Source organism: Aethalodelphis obliquidens, unplaced genomic scaffold, assembly GCF_003676395.1.
Source record: "Aethalodelphis obliquidens isolate GAN/ISIS:26980383/991018 unplaced genomic scaffold, ASM367639v1 scaffold28, whole genome shotgun sequence".
NCBI lineage: Eukaryota > Metazoa > Chordata > Mammalia > Artiodactyla > Delphinidae > Aethalodelphis > Aethalodelphis obliquidens.
The window spans coordinates 15,764,843-15,781,254 of NW_020837972.1; the positions used below are offsets into that span (position 1 = coordinate 15,764,843).

Genomic DNA, 16,412 nt, shown 5'->3' on the forward strand with positions numbered 1-16,412 from the left:
TTAATGATGACAGTAATTGGGATAACGGAATGTGCTTTGAGTGGATGGTTTACAGGTCTTTAGATGAATTTAAAAAGGTATAAAAGAGATTCATTTATAGAATGAGATGGGAATCCCCAGAGGAACTACAGTTCTATCAAAAGTGAACTAGAAAAGGACCAGTGCTTCTCAGTGATATACATTTATGTTTCAATAAAACCAAAAAGTATTCCAAATTAGATCACTTGCCTCAAATCTCAGTTTTCTTTTATTCCTGAATCCATTCATTGAGTCATTCCTTTATTCAACAAATACTATTTTTATATTATTTATGCTTCCTATTCAATTATCCCTTCTTTTATTCAACATTTACACATTGCCCGTTAGTTGTAATAATACAATGGCAAATGATCCTTGCCTTTGGGGTGCTTAGGATATAGTGAAATATTCATTCATTCTTTCATTTATTTATTTATTTATTTATTTTTGCGGTACGCGGGCCTCTCACTGTTGCGGCCTCTCCCGTTGCGGAGCACAGGCTCCGGACGCGCAGGCTCAGCGGCCATGGCTCACGGGCCCAGCCGCTCCGCGGCATGTGGGATCTTCCCGGACCGGGGCACGAACCCGCGTCCCCTGCATCGGCAGGCGGACTCTCAACCACTGCACCACCAGGGAAGCCCCATTCTTTCATTTATTTACTAAAGTATTTACTGTGTGCCCATATGTTCTGGGGATACAGTAAGAAAGAGGATAGGACCCTCATGTGATGGAATTACATTCTAGTGGGTGGAAGGAAGAGCAAAAGCAAAGGCCCTGAGGCAGCTGTGAGCATGACTAGAGCCCAGTTAGTGAAGGGGGCACAGGACCAAATGCGGTGGAGAGGTATGCAGGGGCTAGATTATGTACAGTCCCACCAGCATGGTATGTAATTTGAATGTACATTCATACACACATACAAACATATTACACACATTTGGTGAGCTAATCTTCACATTACATTACAAACTCCCCATTAAATTTAGTTATTTTTCAACCTAAATATTTTCAGAAGAAGGTTGCTTAGTCAAAATCTGGAGAAGGCTACTGTGATGTCTTTGTTAAGGGTGGGCTAAGAGCTTAAAAAAAAAAGTAGGGGAGCTGCCTTTCTTTTTTTTTTTTTTTTTTTGCCTTTCTTGCTAAGAGTTGTCCTTCTGATGAGAAGAGGTGGCAGCTGTGGGAGTAGAGAGGCAGGGCCCTCATCTTTACAAGTCTTTGGCACTGCATGACCTCTCTGAGCACCCAAGTCAGAGGTGGGAAGAAGACCTGTTTAGCTAGGTGGACCTGCAAGAAAATTAAGATTTGAGACAAAGAAATTTGGGGCCTAGAATTTTTTATTCCCCACTTGGCAGAACCGTCTGAAAGTCTGAAACACTTCTGTATGACATGGCTGCAGTGGCCGTGCCTGAATCTCCATCACTAACCCTCCATCCTCACCCAACCGTCTAATAGGAACATATAGTATTTTCTCGAATTTTCCTAAACATTATGCAAAACGGCTCTTCTTTCCAAACAGATTGCCTCCCCTAAACCCTTCCAATATATAAGTTCTGGAGGTGTCACTAGATTAGTGTACTTCCTACAGAATAATGATATGTGACCCGATACTTTCTTCCAGGTTTTTCTTTAAAGGAATAGTGGCGTTATTTAAAACAGTAGCTTTTAAAAGATATGGTTAAAGCAGGGGAGAAAACAGCCCACCTGTAATTCTCGGTATTTTAACTTAGGTCCCGCGTCTGGGGAATCCTCCTAGGTCCTTGAAGCTAGGCAGTGAAGTAAAAAAGCGACTACAACTCTTGGACTACAACTCCCAAGAGACATTGTGTCCACATCCTCTGCGCACGCTCGACCTCTGTGGCTGCGTAGGGCACCGAGCCGAGGAGGCGGGGCTTGGGCCTAAGCAGCGGCCGTGGGCGGGGCTAGAGGCGTGGCCACAAAGGGGGCGGTGCTGCCGGCGAGGCCCGGAACACGCTAGCGGAGTGGAAGATGGCGGCGGCAGCGGTGGCTGCAGCCGGGACCCCAGTCGGGCTGAGGCGGAGGAGCCGCCGGTTCTGACCTCGCTCTGGCTCCAGTGCGCGCGGCGGAGCGTGTGCGAGGCCCCGCGCGTCGGGAAGGGGCGGCGGCGACTGCGCGCCGCCTTGAGGAGCGTCCCGGCGGCGGCGCGGCTGCGGCTGAGGAGAGAGCCGGCTCCGGGCCTCCGCGTCCTTCTGCTCCCCGGGCCCCCCGCCTCCTCGGGGGGGCGGCGGCGGCGATGTTCTCGGTCCTCTCGTACGGGCGACTGGTGGCCCGCGCTGTGCTCGGCGGCCTCTCGCAGACCGACCCCAGGGCCGGCGGCAGCGGCGGCGGCGACTACGGGCTCGTGACGGCCGGCTGCGGCTTCGGCAAGGACTTCCGTAAGGGCCTCCTTAAGAAGGGCGCGTGCTACGGAGACGATGCGTGCTTCGTAGCCCGGCACCGCTCGGCAGACGTGCTCGGTGAGTGCCCGGCCAGGTCCCCCCTTCCCAGCCCGGGATCCGCCTCCTGGGGACTCCCCTGCTCGGGGCTTTCCTCGCTCCTCCGGGCGGTAAGAGGAGCCCGAGAGCCAATAGTAGCTCATTTGTACGGAGCGCTTACTATGTGCCAGGCGCCTTGCCAAGCGATCCAAGGTGCGTTTTCCGCTTGAACAACCCCCATTTTAGAGATGAGGAAATTGAGGCGCAAAGCGGGCGAGCCACACGCTCAAGGTCACACAGCCTGAGAATGTGACCAGTTTGCCCGAGTCCGGAACCGCACTGTTAGTCACTTGGTAGTGCCAGCCCCGGACGATCTCGTCCCCTCCCCCGGCGACACCTGCAGTCTCCGAACCTCGCTCTGGCTCCCGCCCTCTCTCCTCTCTCCTCCCTCTGCGTGCCCCGGGGATCCCTGCTTCTTCACGCTCCTGACGCCACAGTCCGGCCGCGGGCAGCGGGATCCCGAGCCGACTGGCTGTCGTGAGCCCCACACAGCCCAGCCGCATTCTTTCGTCGTCTCGATCGAGACCAGATCTACATCCTTTTGGAAGTCTCGCAGCGGAGGCCGCTGGCCTGGTGAAAAATCACTCGCAGTGCATTCTTCCAAACTGATCTTGCCCACTTGAGGTCACTTGGGGTGTAAGAGAGTCTCCTTGACCCAAAATAGAATGGTCAAACCCTCTTCTAGACTGCGGCCAAGAAAGCCTTGAGAATTGGTTAAAGCCTTTAAAGGCCACAGGTGCTTCCAATGGCCCATTCCAGTTACACCTTAGGGTTTGGGAGTCTAGAGTTAGAGCTTGCAGAAATGGCTAAATATAATTCACAAGCGATCAGAAACTTTACCATATTGTATGTCTTTGGAGGCAGTGCGTATGCCATAGAATCCTACGCCGTTAAGTCTCTTTTAATAAATAAAGCACTTCCTTTGTAATTGAAGGACATGTTGTCATTGAACTTAGGTTCAAATGTCGCTTTGGTTTCACTTCTCAGGTGAGATTATTTTGATTACTTTAAATTTCATATTCTGAGGCAAAGTTAGGCATTGGAACAAACGGACCTGTAACTTTATGACCATAATTATTTTTTAATTTGGTCTTAGAATAACTGCTTATTATCTTTGCTTTTACTCATGTACTCTTTGTGAACATAGAACTAGAAAAGTGGTTATCAGTTTAATTCATGAAAGTCTCCATTACCTGGGTTGAAAAAAATCAGTTGGTATTTAGGCAACACTTAAGACTCCTCAGAAGGGAACTTGCAAATTTTTTTTTAAATTTTTATTGGAGTATAGTTGATTGACAGTGTTGCGTTAGTGTCTGCTCTACAGCAAAGTGAATCAGTTATACATATACCCATTCTTTTTTAGATTCTTTTCCCATATAGGTCATTACAGAGTATTGAGTAAAGTTCCCTGTGGGAACTTGCAAACTGAAGTCCTACAAATCCACTCTAAAGTCAGCTTGACCCTGACTCGGTATCTTTTTTAAAGGTCTGTCAGTGGCTGTCGCTTTTCATTACAGTTGAGGCACTTCACAATTAGAAGCTTGTGACCTGTGCTGCTTTTTCAAGTCGCACTTATAGTGCAGCAGGATAGGGGATATTGAGCCACTAAGGTTCTGCCTTATAAATCTGTTATGTGCTGGCTTATTTGAAAGATTTGTGATTTGATTTATGATTTGGATATTTTAATGTGTCAAATTTCTAGGCTGAAGCTTGATTTAAAATTTTTTGAAGGCTACCTTCTTAATGGAGTGGGGTATTCATAAGGAAAATTTTGGTCAAAACCATTCTGAAAAAAGTATAAACATACCATCCTGGCAGAAACCTGGCCTGGTTTGGTGCTCAGCTTTGCCACTCTGTGATCTGTGGTTTTGGATAAGAGCCTCTCAGCTCATTTTCCTCATCTAGACTAGAGGATGAAGGGAGTGGAATACCTGACCCTCAAGAACTTCCGACCATCATATCATATTTTCTTTTTGTTTTGAAAAGACAGCACCCTTTGTTATTTTGCATCTCAAATAATGGGCATTACTTCCTGTCTTATTTACATGGGCACCGTCAGGAGATTTGTTCTGTTTTACATCTGTCTCTAAACCACCAGTAGTTCTTAACTTTCCTTGGTTCACAGCCTCTTGGTTTACTGCCCAAGGGCTCTTTTGCCCCCAAAATGTGCAGAGAGACAAAAGTTTGCATAGGTCCTTGGGGACTTCACTGACCCCATGAAGTCCATCCATGTGCCACCTAGAGGTCCATGAAGGGGTACTAGATTAAGAACTACAGCTCTGTACCCCTCTTGAAAGGAATGTTGCTAGGCATAACCAGACAGATGATTGCTTATGTGGTCTGTGGCCATATTTGACAAAGAGCCGTTTTAAGAGAGAGAGTTGCATGCAAATCAGGGAACACAGGTTCTCTAGCTAGGACTGTTTTGGAGGAGTTATTCCAGAAAGCCTTCTTGGGAGCCACCTGATACAACTTCTGAGTTGGCCTCATTTGATCTTTGGTTTCCACAATCCAGTCCGTATGATGGTGACTTCTGTTTTATTGACACCATCCCATCCCAGGCAGGTCTGATTATCTCTTGCCGTGAAAGAGGTGATGAGTCTCAGTGAGTTTTCTTTTTTTTTTTTTTTTTTTGCGGTATGAGGGCCTCTCACTGTTGTGGCCTCTCCCGTTGCGGAGCACAGGCTCTGGATGCGCAGGCTCAGCGGCCATGGCTCACGGGTCCAGCCGCTCCGCGGCATGTGGGATCTTCCCGGACCGGGACACGAACCCGTGTCCCCTGCATCGGCAGGCGGACTCTCAACCACTGTGCCACCAGGGAAGCCCTCAGTGAGTTTTTAATACTGCTTTTTACTCTGGAAGTTGGAGTGGTAAACTGAATTTCATTAAAGGGCTATGTGGAGGGAGTTCCCTGGTGGCCTAGTGGTTAGGATTTGGTGCTGTCATTGCCGTGACCTGTGTTCCATCACTGGTCGGGGAACTGCGATCACACAAGCTGTGCGGAGGAGCCAAAAAAAAAAAAAGGCTATGTCGAATAATAATGTTATGTTGAACCTCAGTGCTTTGAACCTTCTAGTTCTGTAGATAATTCATTTTCTTTGGGTTGACACTGTGTTTATTGCTAAGTTATCTGTGCAACTCACTGTGGTCATCTAGGACTCTTTGTTTGGAATGAAAGCTGTTTATTTCTTTTGTATTAGAAAGAGAAAGCTGATTTATTTCTTTAATTTAGAATTGGTCTGTTGTATTAGTCATGCAGTGACTAAAAGTACTTGGTGCTTGACAACATTTTTGTAGAGTCCCACTGGATTTCTTTTAGGAAAAACCAACTATGGTGGGTGTGGTGAGACATAAGAACTACTCCTATCCCCTGGAAAATTGGCAAAGGTGCTTTCTCTTTATTAGGTCCAACAGGAGTAAACCAGTACCAGCAGGAGCTATGCACACTTTTTCCTTCTTCCCTGTGACTAATACTCAGTTCTCTTATTACTCTATATGGCATGGTTGCCTAAGTACGTAAAAATATGAGAACTGCCTAGCGTGTAACTGCTGGGCCTCCCACAGCCCTACGCCAATTAACAATAGAATCAAAGACTGTTGAGAGTTGTAAGACTTAGGAACCTTGCAATCCAATTCTTTCATTTTACTGAAGACACAACAGAGGGTCAAATCACTCTGCTAAGGTTACTCCACTAGTTAAGGGCAGAATTAGGACTAGCACCAAGATTCCCCATTCCAGTCCTCTTTCCGTTACACCACCGGTTACGTTTTCTTGACAAGATAGGTGAATTCAAAACCCATCTGTCTTCTGGTACTGTTAAAGCGTTCTGGTAATGCTTTTCTTGCTCAAGGGTATGGGGATGTGTGTGTGTGCACAACTTCTTTATTCACTCTATGACTCACTACAGTGCAAAAAAACTCCTCTGCATACTAAACAACAGTTTATTGGAAAAAAGACAGCATGGTGTATGCCATGTAAGTTCTGACTTCTGAATACTGACTTGTAAAGTAATTCTTTTAAAACTGCACAGTGTTTATTTAAGCTTGATTAAATTGAAACCTGAAAAAGAAATGAAAAATTCTAGCCTTTAGATATAATTTTGATTGTGGCCAGGAATTTGAAGTGTATTTGTGAGTAATACAGTCTTAAAAGTAGTTGTCTTGGGAATTCCCTGGCGGTCTAGTGTTTAAGACTCCGTGCTTCCACTGCTAGGGGTACAGGTTCAATCCCTGGTCAGGGAACTAAGATCCTGCAAGCCACGAGGCATGGCCAAAAGAAAAGAAAAAAGTAGTTGTCTTAAGGTATGAGGATTACACAAACAATATAAAGTTAAAAATTTTATTTAGGAAGTGAATTGATTAGGCAGAATTTGATGTTTTCCAACAGTCATGGTAATTTTAATGTATTTGGTAGAACCTCTATATCTGAAAGTGAGTTGTCCTTTTAACAAAGTACTAGTCACCTTGGGAGAGTGTGTGTGCGTGCTAATTTCAACCTTTCAAGAAGCCCTCTTTCGAATTTTCCTCATCTAGATTTCAAGCTGTGTCAGGAAACTAGTCTCATTATATAGTCATAATTTTCTGAAGGTCAAAATTCAGTCTGATCCACCTGTTGACAGCAGACATAACCCTGACTGAATTTTTTTCACCTGCCATAACATTTACCTTTTAAAGTGAAAAATTCAGTAGCACAACATTCACAAGGTTGTGCAGCCACCACCACTAACTAGTTCCAGAACGTATTCATCACCCCAAAAGAAAACTCCTACCTGTTAGCAGTCACTTCCCAACTCCCCTCCCTCAATCCCTGGCAACAGAATGTAGATTCTGACTCTACAGATTGCCTATTCTGGACATTTCATATAAATGGAATCATATAATATGCTGTCTTTTGTGTCTGGCTTTTTTCACTTAGCATAAGATTTTCAAGATTTACCCACATTGTAGCATGTATCAGTACTTCATTCCTTTTTATGGCTGAATAATATTCCATTGTATGGGTATACCACGTTAAAAAAAAATTGATCTATTAATGGACATTGGGTTGTTTCCACTTTTTTGGCTGTTGTGAATAGTGCTGCTGTGACACATTTATGTGTAGGCTTTTTTGTGAACATATGTATTCTCTTGGGTATATACCTAGAAATGGAATCATTGGATCATATTGTAACTTTGCAACTTTATGAGCAATATAGTTGTTTTTTATATATTTTATATCATTAATATATAATGTTTATATATCATTAATATAATTAATAGAGGGGGAAATCTTTTTTAAATGTCAGCAATCAGATATGTAAGTTCTGAGATCAATCAGTACTTTAAATATGCTGGATTTCATAATTGTGTGCTTTCAAGAGAAAATGGTGGAGTGTTAAGGAAGTGTGAGAGTTGTGGGTTCAGTAGAAGAGCCTTCTAGGACTCAGAAACATCAGGGTTTAAGAAGCTACTGACAAAAAAATAGCCACTGACTAGTCCTCTGACTCTTCTGAGTATTCTGTCATTCTGTAATAAATAGATTATAGGGTTGATGGATAGAGGAATTTTGCTGTTTGTTTCTTAAACTCCTGCTCCCCAATATTTTTCTCATTTTGCTATATATTGTACTTTTCCTAAGGTTCTTATAAGGCACATTATTTTTAAAGTCATTTCCTCATTTATTATACTGTCAGAACTACTTTTCCTTTGTTCAGTCTTTAATCTAGAAATTCTTGAGCTTAGTTTTAAATTTTCCTAACTTCCAGCTTCTCTCTCAATTTGTTAATAATCTCCTAAAGGAATCTGGATAAATCTTTTTTTATAGAGCAAGTAATTGCATTTTAAAAGCATGACTGTTTATACTTTTTTAGAAAATATACTTTTGTTAAAAGATTTTAAATTGTAGCAGAAGATAAGATGTAGATGTTAACTGGTTGTGCTGTGGGGTTTTTTGGGGGGGGGCAGGGTGTTGAGGGAGTTGGGGGAACCTGGATTGGAGGAGGCTGTTCCTGAACTTTAGCAGTGCTTTCTGGAACTGGGCAATACATAACCTGAATGGTTGCAACAGTATCCAAATGGAGTTTGTACTTGTGTGTGACTCAAGAAGTACTACACCAGGTCAGAGTATTTGACCTACAACCATGTCCTTTGAATAAATGCCTATGTCAGGTTTGAATAAACGTTTATGTCAACTTCAAACTAAATGGCAAATTCATTTTATATAGGTCCCCGTGCCTTTTAGAGAGGCCTTACCTGGGGCTTTAGGTTCAGAATTTTTAGGGAAATGCTTTGGAAAGGTAAGTTGACAGTTTCTTTCTAAAGAAATTTTACTTTTCTAGTCAGTTGAAAAATGGTGTGCCTTGTGGGTTTGCCTTTCAAAATTAGTGATAACTTTTGGTCTCATTTTAAGAACTGGTTACCTAGATCCTAATTTTTATCATTAGTAATAAAATTCAGTGATCTATCTTGTTTGAGAGTTGTCAAATATTTTAAAAATCTGATAGTTTTCTATCTCTCTGAGGTCTAAAATCATTTGTTTCCTGTTATTAAACAATTCACAGTTTACAGAATTGCATCATAAATCAAAACTTTTTTGCAAAAGCTGACCAACTGCAGGAGGCATTGGGCTGATAACACACTTACTCATTTAAACTTAAGTTGACAAGTGGCACGGATCTTTCAGTTTAAAATTTTAAAGAAGAAAAGATGCTAAATACTTTTGAATGGGATCCCAAACAGGATTTCGGTGGATGGGGTGGGGATGAGGGAGCAGAACCTTTTCTTTAAAGAGTGGGAAATACTTCACTCGGTTTTCTCCTAAACATTTATTCAATATCTGACACAAAAATGGTTCAACTTACCAGTGTTTTATACATATACAGTGCTTTAGATTTTACTTATTTTTTTTGGCTGCGTTGGGTCTTCGTTGCTGCGCGAGGGCTTTTCTCTAGTTGCAGACAGCGGGGGCTACTCTTCGTTGCTGTGGGCGGGCTTCTCATTGCGGTGGCTTCTCTTGTTGCGGAGCATGGGCTCTAGGCTTGCGGGCTTTAGTAGTTGTGGCTCTTGGGCTTAGTTGCTCCGTGGCATGTGGAATCTTCCGGGATCAGGGCTCGAACCTGTGTCCCCTGCGTTGGCAGGTGGATTCTTAACCACTGCACCACCAGGGAAGTCCCTAGATTTTACAGTGTATTTTTATATTTTACCTTATTTAATCTTTTAACTATGAAATAGTTGCTCTTATTTCTGCTTAATCTGCATCTATTTCCTCATCTATGAGGCTGACTCATCAGTAAGGTTAGTATCAAAGCTGGAACTTGAACCTAAGTTTTCTCTTGCGCATCTAGTGCTTTTAAATAAATGGTTTTGTTTTGCGCTTATAAAAGTAATACATGGGGCTTCCCTGGTGGCGCAGTGGTTAAGAATCCGCCTGCCAATGCAGGGGACACGGGTTCGAGCCCTGGTCCGGGTAGATCCCACATGCCACGGAGCAACTAAGCCCGTGCGCCACTACTAATGAGCCTGTGCTCTAGAGCCCACGAGCCACAACTACTGAGCCCGTGTGCCGCAACTACTGAAGCCTGCGCGCCTAGAGCCCGTGCTCTGCAACAAGAGAAGCCACTGCAATGAGAAGCCCACGCACCAGAACAAAGAGCAACCCCTGCTCAACACAACTAGAGAAAGCCCACGCGCAGCAACGAAGCCCCAACGGAGCCAAAAATAAATAATAATAAAAAAAAAGTAATACATGTTCACAAAAGCACAGTGTAAAATACCTGTAACTCATAACTCAATTATAGTCAGTATGGTTTCTTCTAGCCTTTGTGTATATACAATTGTATGTATACATATTAGTAAATAAGATTGGGTTAGTGTGTATTCTGCTCTGTAATGTTATTGTTATGTAATGTAGCTTGAGCATACTTCCGTAATAAGCATAGCTATCATATTTTACTGTGTATATAGTACATGAAGCCCTCTATTTTTATTTATTTAGATTATTTCCAATTTTCTGTTACAAGTAACACTAGAGTGAATACCTCTACATGTAAGTATTTCCTTAGGATAAATTCCTTGAAGAGGAGATCCTGAGTCAAAGGCTGTGAACTTTTGAAAGGTTTCTGATTTAAATATTAGTGTAGCTCCCTCCAGAAAGGTTATACTAATTTATACGTTTTCATTTGCTATGAAATTACTCTCATCAGTAAGCTTATTGTTGATTTTGAGTCTGTCACATTTAACAATTTATAAGTTTACTAGGTTCTTAAACAGTTGTTTTTGCGGTGAGTAAGTTTGTAGCTGGTGAATAGTTCTAGGACGGATTGAATTGTTGGTATGAATCCCAAGGGTTACAAAATGACTGCAAAAACTTTGCCAGAGACTGCAGAAGTGACTTACTACAAAGAGTGCTTTCTGTTGAGGGACCGAGTACTATTTTGACTCAAGCCAGTTCCAACACATTTTTGCACTGATTTTTCTTTTACTCATTTCCTCATGAAGAGGAAACTTCTTTCTTTTTGTACTACTGTGACTGTACATTTCGATCTTTCAAGGATGCCATCTCCAGTAGGTTTTTTGACTTATCAAAATTTGTCTGTGCTGTCATTTGAGGTAGATGCAAAAGGTTAGCTGTGCTGAATGAAGCCAACAAAAAATGCTTCTGTTTTCACATCAATGTTTGGATAGCAGTTTTGAATAAGAAAATAGATTTGAGCTATTTACATTAGAGCTGGAAAACTGTTCCTGGCCTCTAGTTTGAATACTAATTGGTAATATGGTCATCAGTGTTTCTATGAAATGAGAAAGTCTAAACAGAGGTGTCATTTATGCATGTATTGTTTTTAAAAATTCACTTCTCTTGGTTCTTGAGCTGCAACGCTGATCTTATTTTCTTGTTCATGTACCCTGAATTCACTGAACAATCAATGGTCTTTGGTGTGTTTTGTGAATACATTCTATACATACATATTAAATAATTTACAGATCGTCTGAATTCAGTGAAGCCAATTAATCTATAACTATCTTTTATTCTTTCATCAGAATTTCAAATTGAGAAATGGTTGGCCTGCCTTTTTGTCAGTGGCCTGAAGGAGAAAAAAACTTTTCCAACATTCTAGTCTGGTGGTTAAAACTGAAGTAAAAGGGCATGGGGCAGTGTTTTTACCCTCTGGATCATTATCAAAACTTCTCTGAAAACATACATAAGGTGGTGTACTAAGGGGAAAGGATAAATTGAGAAGCCTGAAATGGAGCCTTTGTTTCAAAACTAGTTCATGCAGTAAATGCACTATTGTATATGAAAAGTAAAATATAGCTGTATCTGTTAGCTTTTATTTTATAAAGAGTTTCTAAAACAGGCTCCCTTTTCTTGCAATGTGACTTAGAATCCCAGAATCTTATATCTTAGAAAAAGGAACTCTCGAGAGAATTTGTCCTCCTGCCCTTTCTTTCACAGATGAGAAAACTAAAGTTTAGAGAAGTTATTTGGCCAGTGTCCTACAGCCAGTTAGTGGCAAAGAAAGCTGGGAGCTGTGTCATCTCCAAGACTCCTTTTCAAGGCTCTTTCCATCCAGCCTTATTTTAACAGTCTGTGAGAAGAGGGCACAACACCTTGTGCAACTCTAGGATGAGATAATGGTTCATTCTCTCTCTCTCTCTCTCTTTTTTTTTTTTTTTAATTTTTATTGGGGTATAGTTGATTTACAATGTTATATTAGTTTCAGGTATACAGCAAAGTGAATGTTATACATGTATCCACTCTTTGTTTAGATTCCTTTCCTGTATAGGCCATTACAGAGTGTTGAGTAGAGTTCCCTGTGCTACGCAGTAGGTTCTTAATAGTTAATCTGTTTTATATATAGTAATGTATATATGTCAATCCCAATCTCCCAGTTTATCCCTGCCCCCCCCACCCTTATCCCCAGTGGGTTCATTCTCTTTTTGTAGTTCTCAGATGAAAGTTGCTTTATCAGAATGTTGGTATTCTAACTTATCAGTACAGTCAACTGAATTCATTGTTTACTGGTTGTTTCCTGTTAGTCCTTGACAGGTGCTGGGGAAAAGACCACGAACAAAATAGACTTTAGCCTTGCAGTTTCACGGTCTGGGGGAGAAGGTACACATATGCACAGGAACAGAAACGTTAGATATTGTGGAAGCATGGAGTCAGGCCCCGAGAGATGGGTTTTTCAATAAACTGAGGCAAGTGAGGAGAAGATTGGCAAGGCTCTCCAGATTGAGGAGAGCAAATGCACAGTAGAAGACTTCCCAAACTACAGCTGTTTTGTAGCTAGAGCGTAGTTTGGGCTGGCGGGGTGGCATTGGGAGGATGGTTGAGAATTGATGTTAGAAAACAGGTTATGACCAGATTGTCAAAGGTCACAGTTGCCATATTGGGTGTTGTTCCGTTTTTTGGTTTTGGTAGAAGCTATAGGAGGTGTTTTTGCTTTTGTTGTTTTGGGTTTAGTTTGTTTTTTTGTGAAGAAGCAGCACATTTAGATGGTACAAAATTGAAAAGGTATTCAAAATTCAAAAGGGTGCATAAAGTCTCCCTCTCACCCATGTCTCCTAGCTGCAAAAGTTCCTCTCCCAAAAGAAACCAGTGTTACCAGTTTCTTGTATATTCTTCTAGAGAATGTTCTTAGAAATACAAGTAAATAAGTGTATATACATGGAAGGTATTTGACTAGAAGTGTAATATGGACATAGCAATCTTGTTTAAAAAAAAGATAAAGAGGGTGTAATGGGAGAACAGGAGGCAAAAGATCAATTAGGAAGCTACTGAAATAGTCTGAGCTAGAATGGGCTTTAACTTAGGGTACTGGAAAGTAATTGGGCTTAAGGCACATTGCAGACAAAGAATCAACAGGACTTAGTGATAACTGGACGAAGAGGGTGAAGGAGAAAGAGAAATTGGAGTTGATTTTGAGGTTTTGCTTCTGGAAGCTTCTTTAAGGTTTCTAGCCTGGAAGTGTGGGGTGGTTTGGGCTGCCATTAATCAGGTTAGGAAATGCAAGAGAAGAATCAAAAGTTTGGGAATTGAAAACAGGGTAGCAGAGACATTTCAGAGGTAGAATTATCTGGTTCGTGGCATGCTTGGATCCAGCTGGTCTTTATTGAGTCTCTGACTTTTGAGTGAGTGCTCTGACAGTGAGTCTCATTAGAATCACCTGTATAGTTTGGATTTGTATGCTTTGTTACAAGGCCCAGGCCTACCCTGGGCACACTGGCTCAGGAGGTAGGGCTTGGGTTCCACAGGTAATCTCAATGTGCAGCAAGAATTGAGAACTGTTGTGCCAGGAACCAGACTAACACTCCAGAATGAAAGACGTTACCAGTATGAAAAAGACTCAGCCCTGAAGGGGATCACATTACGGAGTGGGAGAAAGGAGACAGGAAAGTCATGATACAGGCGCTGCTGTTATTGTAGTGACCTAGGGAGAGGGTTAGGCCCACTAGCATTTCTGTGTTGGTTGTCATTATAAGATTTCCCATTTAAAATGAGAAATTTCTAAGTCTGAACCCTGGCACACAGTAGGCAGCAGGCACTTAAGAGGTATTTGTTAAATAAGGTTACTTCAGTCAGTTCTGGAAAATAATTTATTTTTTCAAGGTGTAGATGAATCTTTTTTTCTTCATTTATTTTTTTGGAGACAAATATAGATTTGTCCCTTAGTGCTTGAAAATGTTGCTGTTTAAATGTTTAATGGAATATTGAATGGTGGTGGATGTGTGACCAGAAAAGCTGAGTGGACCACTCATCTTTTTTTTTTTTTGCGGTACGCGGGCCTCTCACTGTTGCGGCCTCTCCCGTTGCGGAGCGCAGACTCTGGACGCGCAGGCTCAGCGGCCATGGCTCACGTGCCCAGCCGCTCCGCGGCATGTGGGATCTTCCCGGACCGGGGCACGAACCCGTGTCCCCTGTATTGGCAGGCAGACTCTCAACCACTGCGCCACCAGGGAAGCCCTCATCTTTTAAACACTATATATGAATGGGAATTGTCTTTTGATTGTGACCATAGACCAGTGTTTGTAGAGCTTGCAGCCAACACTGATCAAAGACTTTTTTTCTGATTGCTACAGGGCAGACCGGTCTATATACTGTTATTTGGCCTTTTTTTTTTTTTAATTTATCTTTGGCTGCATTGGGTCTTCGTTGCTGCGTGCAGGCTTTCTCTAGTTGCGGCAGGCGGGGTCTACTCTTCATTGCAGTGCAGGGGCTTATTGTGGTGGCTTCTCTCGTTGCAGAGCATGGGCTCTAGGCACACAGGCTTCAGTAATTGTGGCACGTGGGCTCAGTAGTTGTGGCACACAAGCTTAGTTGCTCCATGGCATGTGGGATCTTCCCAGACCAGGGCTCGAACCAGTGTCCCTTGCATTGGCAGGTAGATTCTTAACCACTGTGCCACCAGGGAAGCCCTGGCCTTAAGAGAGACATAACTCTCATTTATTGCATGTTGGCCGTGAGCTGAGCACTGTGACGAGGCACTCTTTAACACCATTATCCGTGTTCCTCACACCAGCACTGTGATGTTCATGATTTTATTCCCATTTACAGGTGAACATAATGAGGCTCAGAGAGCTACCCAAGACACCTTTAGTACACCTCATCCTAATCCTGGAGCTGGAATTTGAACCCAGATCTGACTCCAAAGCCTTGCGCAGTGTGTGTACACTGCCTTTTAAGTCAGAAATGATCATTTAAAACTTCGTTTTACTGGGTCTTTGCTGGGTCTGAGTACTATTTAGTTATAACTATTCCTAGGCTAATAATTGAGCAAAGCCCCTTAATTAAAGCAGATAAAGGCCTTAGCGAGCCTGTTGAACTAGTCAGTAGGCCACAGGAACTTTGGTGGCCTCAGGCCAGCCCTTTGCTTCTGGGGGACCTCCTAAATACCTTAACTCCTGCAGTGCATTGTTTTGGCTAATTGCTGGTGAGAGGTTTGTGGCAGGGGTGTGATAGGCATTTACCTAGAGGTGAGGTTTCTCTGCTCTTAGAGCTGTAACCTCCGCCTTTATTACTTGTACTTTATCCATATTAGTCGAAATTGCAGGGAACTGCCCAAAATGCCTCTCTCCTCAGCCTCCTCCTCCCCCACAACTCGGTATTTTCATCCTTCCAGGCTCAAATCAGACACTTCTCCATGAATGCTTTTCTAATTCCTTTAGCTAGATGTAATCTGATCTTCCCTGCTTTTGGCTTTAGTGGTACATGTTTATTTTGTTTTATTATAGCCATTTATCTTAAGCTGCTCCAATTCCCTGCACTACCACTTGATTTTAAGTTCCTCTGGGCGGGAAATCTTTTATTGTATGTAAATCCCTTTGGCTCCCTTTCACCACATGTCTTGCATATAGGAGATGTTCAATAAAATGTGTTGACTAACTTTAATATTGAATGTAAGTGTAAAATGCAATTCTTAACTGAATTCATATAGTTTATCATCTCTCCCATAAAGGCAACATGTACTCATTACTGGAAAAATGGGGAAGTATGGAAAATAAAAAGAAGAAAAGGACTTCCCTGGTGGCGCAGTGGTTAAGAATACGCCTGCCAACGCAGGGGACCCGGGTTTGAGACCTGGTCCGGGAAGATCCCACATGCCGCGAAGAAACTAAGCCTGTGGGCCACAACTACTGAGCCTGTGCTCTAGGGCCCGCAAGCCACAACTACTGAGCCTGCATGCCACAACTGCTGAAGCCGGCGTGCCTAGAACCCGTGCTCCGCAACAAGAGAAGCCACCGCAATGAGAAGCCCACGCACCACAACGAAGAGTAGCCCCCATTGCCGCATCTAGAGAAAGCCGGCACACAGCAACAAAGACCCAACTCAGCCAAATAAATAAATAAATCTTAAAAAAAAAAAAAGATTACTTGTTCTACCCCCTCAAAGGTCATTACTTAGTTGAACAATATATAGGGGAAATATAA

The 16,412-nt window shown here is 42.7% G+C and overlaps 1 protein-coding gene across 2 annotated transcripts in view; it reads left to right on the top strand.

The window, feature by feature from the left end:
- Positions 1-1,605: 1,605 nt before the first annotated feature.
- Positions 1,606-16,412, top strand: part of PPTC7 (protein phosphatase targeting COQ7) — a 39,389-nt gene continuing 24,582 nt past the window's right edge. The window contains exon 1 of one of the 2 annotated variants that reach the window (XM_027124793.1): positions 1,606-2,489. In XM_027124793.1, the coding sequence (XP_026980594.1) occupies positions 2,267-2,489 (223 nt within the window). In that variant the 5' untranslated portion in view covers positions 1,606-2,266. The remainder of the gene's footprint in view (positions 2,490-16,412) is intronic. The other variant, XM_027124792.1, reaches the window with a different exon arrangement.